The 6,259-nt window shown below is 32.2% G+C and overlaps 1 protein-coding gene across 1 annotated transcript; it reads left to right on the forward strand.

Moving 5' to 3' along the window:
• The first annotated feature begins 1,098 nt into the window (after positions 1 to 1,098).
• LOC149556786 (Ras guanine nucleotide exchange factor K) lies at positions 1,099 to 5,377 on the forward strand. The gene is made up of 3 exons (XM_089831313.1): positions 1,099 to 2,562; positions 2,813 to 3,113; positions 4,718 to 5,377. Exons 1-3 carry the CDS (start codon positions 1,663 to 1,665, stop codon positions 4,852 to 4,854), a joined length of 1,338 nt encoding a protein of 445 aa, XP_089687439.1. The 5' UTR covers positions 1,099 to 1,662; the 3' UTR covers positions 4,855 to 5,377.
• The last annotated feature ends 882 nt before the right edge of the window (positions 5,378 to 6,259 follow it).

Here is a 6,259-nt window from a genome sequence, read left to right on the forward strand (position 1 = left end):
CTATGTAGACTTACGTGTCGCTTTCATTGTAATCTTGCATACTTTACATTCTCGTTGAATAAGAATATCATTTATTATGTCGAAGGCATCCCTATACTAAAGTGAACAACTTCAATTATTATATCAATGATTCATAACCTACAAGAAGCGTGCAAGACAATTGAAACACCCCTCGCCGTCGGATTTCATAGTCATCATTCACAGTTTTTTGTCTTTCTGATTGTTAATAGCAATTTCGTATTTCCACGTATAACTTCGCGAGAGACTTCCGTAGCAAGCCAACTTAAAATTGAACGGATGCAAGTACTTCACTTTGTGCATCCATGGTTCAGGCTCAATGTTGAGGCTTGCAAGAGGATAAGAACAATTAAATTTTATATTTTAAATGTATTTACTATGTTATATAATTTTTTTATAATATAGATATAATTAGATACATATTTAATATTCACTTTTGGAGAGTATCAAATGGCATATTTTAAAGTATATATTTTTTTATACTTGATATAGTTTAAATTAATCGTAGACAATCATTTCAATATCATTTTTATATTATTTTATACAATATAAAATTATTTTTAAAACTACTATGTTGGGTTATGGATTAGGAGTATATTCTAGATTTAGTGATGGTTAAGGTTGAATTGGGTTTAGAATTTGGTTTATTATTTTCTTTCTGATTGAGATTTAATTTTTCAATCAAGGTTAGGGTTGAGGTAGAGTTAAAGTTGGAATTAGGGTTGTGAATACAATTTACAAATTATGAATAAGGTTAGATTTATTAATCTGATTATTTGTCTGATTACAATTAGAAATTTTATTATGGTTAGGGACATGGTATGATTTGGCTTTATGTCGTGGTAAGGGTAAGGGTTGGGAAAATATCATTGACTAAATAGGTCCTTACTTCATCTTAGGGTTTGGAAAATATCATTGACTAAATAGGTCCTTAATTGATCTTATTACTAATACCATTATATGAAAGAAAGAACACATTTTTTCCTTAATGTCTTTCAATATTTCTTCGGTGTACCTAATGGACTCTAATTATAATTCGACCTACTTATTGAACCCTTAGGTGCAATTGCTAGTTTTACCATTTTTAATTTCATGTTGATACTCCCTTTTTCACTGGTATGCAGCACTGGCATAACTTCATAGACAAATATTTAAAAAGGTTTCACGAGTTCATCTTTGAGAGATTGGGAGGAGGATATTAAAATAAAATTAGTGGTGTTGGAGGGAGATATGGTGTTGTTTAGAAGAAAGAAGAATGGCATATTGTGGCCTGGTTGGAAAGCTACATTCTGTTGTTAAAGCAAAAGCCGAAATGCCAAAGCGCCGAAGAAAGAAGAAACTTCAAGAATCTCCCTACGCACCTTAAGCTGGAGTATTAACTTTAGTTTTTCCCACAGTTGTGTCTTCACTTAAAAACATAAAGAATTTCAAAGGAAAACCAAAGAGAGCAACAGATTGCATATTAATTTTACGCATTTTCTTGGTCGGTTGAATCCTTTCACTGTATTGTCAAGAACATCTTTTCCTTGGGTTTGCTTGGAATCTTATTCTGTAGAGAAGCCATGAATTTCTTATATAGGCTTCATTTTCAATGGGGCTCAGCAGAAACAATTGTAGTCGTTTTGCTTAGGATCAAGTGTAGAAATGGAGGACCTTGGGAGTGCACTCATAGAGGAGAGGGTTAAAGACGAGGAGGAGGGCAGCAGCTGCGAGTTTTCCCTCCTGAGCAAGGATTACAAAAGATCCTGCTCGAACCGCAGAGATGAACTGAGGCATTTCAGGACGAGCCTTCGCTGTTGGGGACTTGATCAATCCTCCAGAGTCAGCAGAGCATTTTCAGTGATTCTCTTTATTTTGTTTACAATCTGTGTTCCTCTTTTTAGTTCCTTCTTTGTAGAATGCCCTAAATGTGATAAACAGGGTTATGCCTTTGATAAGCTCGTTCAGATTCCTCAGTGCATCCTTGCTTCCATCTCTTTTATTTCTCTTTCCCGCTACCTGCGTAAATACGGGCTCAGAAAATTCTTGTTCTTGGACCAACTCTGCGATGACACTGCTCAGGTGCAGCTAGGGTACAGAAAGGAGCTTGATAAAGCTTTCAAACTTTTAGCTTGGATTCTCCTTCCCTCCTTCCTTATTGAAATTATTCACAAAATTTTATGGTACTCAACTGTAACCGTCTCAATTCCCTTCACCAGTGGCCGGATTCTTAGTACTTTGATCGTCTTTACTGCTGTTATTATGTCGTGGCTTTATAGAACCGGTGTCTACCTCCTAGTTTGCATGCTGTTCCGCTTGACATGTCATCTGCAAATTCTTCGATTCGATGGTTTCAGGAAATTTCTTGAAGAGTACAGTTCTGATGTTAGTATTATTTTGAAGGAGCACATGAGAATCAGGCATCAATTGTTTCTTACCAGCCACCGTTTTCGCTTTTTTGTTCTTGCTTCTTTGCTTACAATTACCATCAGCCAGTTCGCCGCTCTTCTGATGACATTGTCCTCTCGTGCCGAGATCAATTTCTTCCATTCTGGAGATTTAGTGGTAAGTTTTTCTTTCATCCTTTTACGAAATCTGTTCTCCTTTTAACAATGTATGCGCGTAGGTTTTGTTCCGACGAGCCATTAGGGCATAATTTTTTAATGCATGAATGTATGCTATAACACTGATTGCTAGAATTTACATTCATTTGATTGCAATATGTATCCTCAAACAAGGTACCTTAGAGGGCAGTGCCCTTTGAATTAAACAGATTAATGATTTTTTAAAGATTTGGTTGTATTGATTTGATCAGGTGTGTTCTGTAGTCCAAGTCACTGGTTTCTTACTTTGTTTGATGGGAGCTGCAAGAATAACACATAGAGCTCAAGGAACAGTTTCTGTGGCTACAAGATGGCATGCACTTGCTACCTGCACCTCCTATGGTTCCTCTTATCCTCAGACAGAAAATTTACCATCACCTCAGTCACATGTAGAGAGGTCTGTAAATCCTTTCTCCTGTGTTGATTCAGCCAGTGATTCAGAGACATCTGAAGTGTTTTTCATGTTTCCATCCAAGGATGCTTCAGCTGCCTTTGAGATTAGACAAGCATTTGGTAAGTCATTTTCACTGAATAGATTCATTTCATTAAACATAATAATATTTGATGCCTCTTGAATTGAAAAAGATTCTGAATAAAATGCTTTGTTCATTTTGTATCAATTATAGATCAAAATTGATGATCTGTTATCATTATAACTTAAGCATATAAGATATAATGAAATTAAGTGTCTGAAAATAAAAGAATGAATTTTGTGATCTGTTGTCCCTTTCCTTTGATCTGTGCTAATATCTCACCTGCTTAGAACTCAACATGGATCTTTTAAAGTACAGAGAATAGACAATTTATTGCAATTTGTATCCAGTTGCTCTTTGCCTTGAGGCTTAGATCTGTGGTAACATCTCTCCCAGTTCGAACTCTAGAGGAATTTTCCCTAGTATACAAATCATAGTTTGCAGATTCTACTGGTACTCTCAGAGATGCTGAGTATTCTCAATTTGTTTTTGCTAGGCGAGTATTTTCAAGTTTAATTCTCGCATTTTTATAGATGCAAAAAATTAGGTAAAAATGTTGATGCATGTAACAACATTAGTACCATAAAACTAAAAATGTTGATGCATGTAACAACATTAGTACCATAAAACTATGCATTTTCTCTAATGAGAGATCAATTTTGTAATTGAACTCAACAAAAATACATGTCTTTTTAAGATATTTTAATTTTTAGCACTTTCTAAGTTGCTGAGTTTTATAGAATATATACCGAACTTTTGCAGAATTGAAAATTTTAGACTTAACCAGTACTCTCTGAGTCCAAATCTGCAAACTATGATACAAATAACCTACAATAATTTGTATTCATTGAACATTATTGACATCCAGCTACTTTTGGGAAGAGATTTTGGAAACAATAATTTTTCCAATTCCTGCTTATGTCTGTGCTATCTTGCTTTCTCTTCTATTGCAACATAATCTCCACCCTGCTTGACATAGTCACAGAATATAGGGACCTCTTCTCTTTTATGGAAAACGGAAAACTATCATTGTCATAATCAAGCTTTCTTATTGATTGTACTATTCCACCACTCTGTTCCTTATCTCCCCTTTTTAATAAAAAAAAAAATCACAATCCATTTCTTGATCTCTAATTTTAAAATATATCTAAAAGTCAGATAATATGTCTCAAGCCTAGTTAACAAAAAATGTTGAACCTTTGTATATTAGTAAAATTACAGTGTTATGAACATATAAGATTTTTTTTGTTTTCGATCATATAGCATGATCTAAAATGTTAGAAATGATCTAACAAATTTAGATGAATTGTAGAAACCTAATATCTTTAATATCACTCTTTTAACTATAAAGGATGTTGTGAGGATCTCTGCATAAGCTATCTCTTATTCTTGTGGATTTGAAGTTCATCATGTTCTTGAGTCCTAAACAAAACAAGCTAAATTCTTTTATTAATAATTTTTGATGACTGGATTGAAGAAATCTAATCCAAAACTATCGAGAAAGCATCTTGCTGCCCTAGATCTAAAAAGCAAAAGCTTGTAGTACTGTGATTTGAAACTTTACGTTTTGATGCTTAATTCATAGAAAGGTATTGCATGTATCTGGATTGTGGATTGTGATTTAATATGCTTTATTTGGTGCAGTGACATATTTACAGCACAACAATGGAGGCATCACATTGTTTGGATTTGTTCTGGATCGTGGTTTGCTGCACACACTCTTCGCCTTTGAATTCTCTCTTGTAATGTGGATTCTTAGCAAAGCTATTCGCTTCTCCTAAGCTCTTACACTCCTTTCTAGACTTCCATAGTGCTCATCAACGTTTAGGCCCGCATTTAGCTCAGTGAATTTTTTTGTCCAATCGTGTTCCTTATTTTTTCCATGTAAGATTGTTTTTCTTTGTGTAAGAGCTTTCGCAAAGACGTCTAAATAAGTTTTTTTCCGAGTTTTTTGAGTTTTAATAATTCTTCTTAAAGGAAGAGTATTAAAGTTAGAATTGAATTGTGAGAGACTGCAGAATCACCAAATTGAAGATAAAAAAATCTTTATCACAGGATGTTAAGATGAATAGGGAGAGGATGTAATGGATTTAAAATGTGTACAAGATTGGTGCCTGTCAGTGCCAGTGAGGTCCTGTATGCAGCTTTGGGCATGCAATATGAAACATGAGTTATAAATTTTAAGAAAGTCTTGTTAAGACAAAACAGGGCAAATTTGTATCGATATTTATGATGTATCCAAGATGTATGACTCTACTTTGGAATATAAGATAAGATTAACTCTGTAATACAAAATTGCAAGATGTATGGCTGTATTTTAAGATATAAGATAGGATTAACTTGGCAATACAAACTGAAGAAATGATAAGTGAAATAATAATTTAATCAAAAGTTTTTTCAATTAGCTGTGAAGATTATTTTAATAAAATATTAGATTTATTAAAAACTTGTTTACAAAATTTTGATATATATTATTTTGGTATATTGTAAAAATAATTTATGAGTGGAACAATAATTTTTAGATTTTTAATATTTAAATTGAAATACTATTTAATCATTTAATATATATTAAAAAGTAAGAATATTGAATTAAATTTTAAAATTGTTCAAGTTAGAAGATCAATAAAAGTGTATGTTTAAATTTCATAAAAAATAATGAAATTATATTATGTGTAACAAAAGTTATCATTAGATTTTGTAATGTAAATTATTAAAAAAAGTTTATTCTTTGAATTTTTATTTGTAAATCTTATTATTAAAATAAATCAAGTTATATAAAGCCCTCTTAATTACAATTGAAAATTGCATTTTTCTATAAAAATAAATTGCTCTATCTATAAGTAATCTAGACTAGTAAATAACTGAATATAAACAATTGTCTTAGATTAGTTTTAGATTTTAAGAAAATAAATGTGAATCAAATGAGAGGAATGAGACACTTGGCTCTAAAAATTGATGCATTATTTTAAAATTGTGACCTTTAATCTAAAGAAAGTCTCTAATTTAACTATTTAGTTTAATCCTACATGTTATGTTTAATTTTTGCTTGTTTACTAGGAAAAAAAAATCTACAAATTATTCATTTAGCTAGATAGTTGGCTAGCATGTAAAGAGTAGAGTGTTTAGAAACACACTAACAAAATCTAATAGATTATTAAGGTGAAGTTCTAAAATGTCAAAATCTTA

This window comes from Cupressus sempervirens, chromosome 5 (assembly GCF_028749045.1).
Source record: "Cupressus sempervirens isolate cs-2001-9-10 chromosome 5, ASM2874904v1, whole genome shotgun sequence".
In the NCBI taxonomy this organism is placed as follows: Eukaryota; Viridiplantae; Streptophyta; class Pinopsida; order Cupressales; family Cupressaceae; genus Cupressus; species Cupressus sempervirens.

Excerpts from the sequence above, each read along its gene's own strand:
- LOC149556786 (XM_089831313.1), top strand. The coding sequence starts at position 1,663 with ATGGAGGACCTTGGGAGTGCACTCATAGAGGAGAGGGTTAAAGACGAG. Across the intron at positions 2,563-2,812 it reads TCCATTCTGGAGATTTAGTG|GTGTGTTCTGTAGTCCAAGT; the intron begins GTAAGTTTTTCT and ends TGATTTGATCAG. Across the intron at positions 3,114-4,717 it reads TGAGATTAGACAAGCATTTG|TGACATATTTACAGCACAAC; the intron begins GTAAGTCATTTT and ends TATTTGGTGCAG.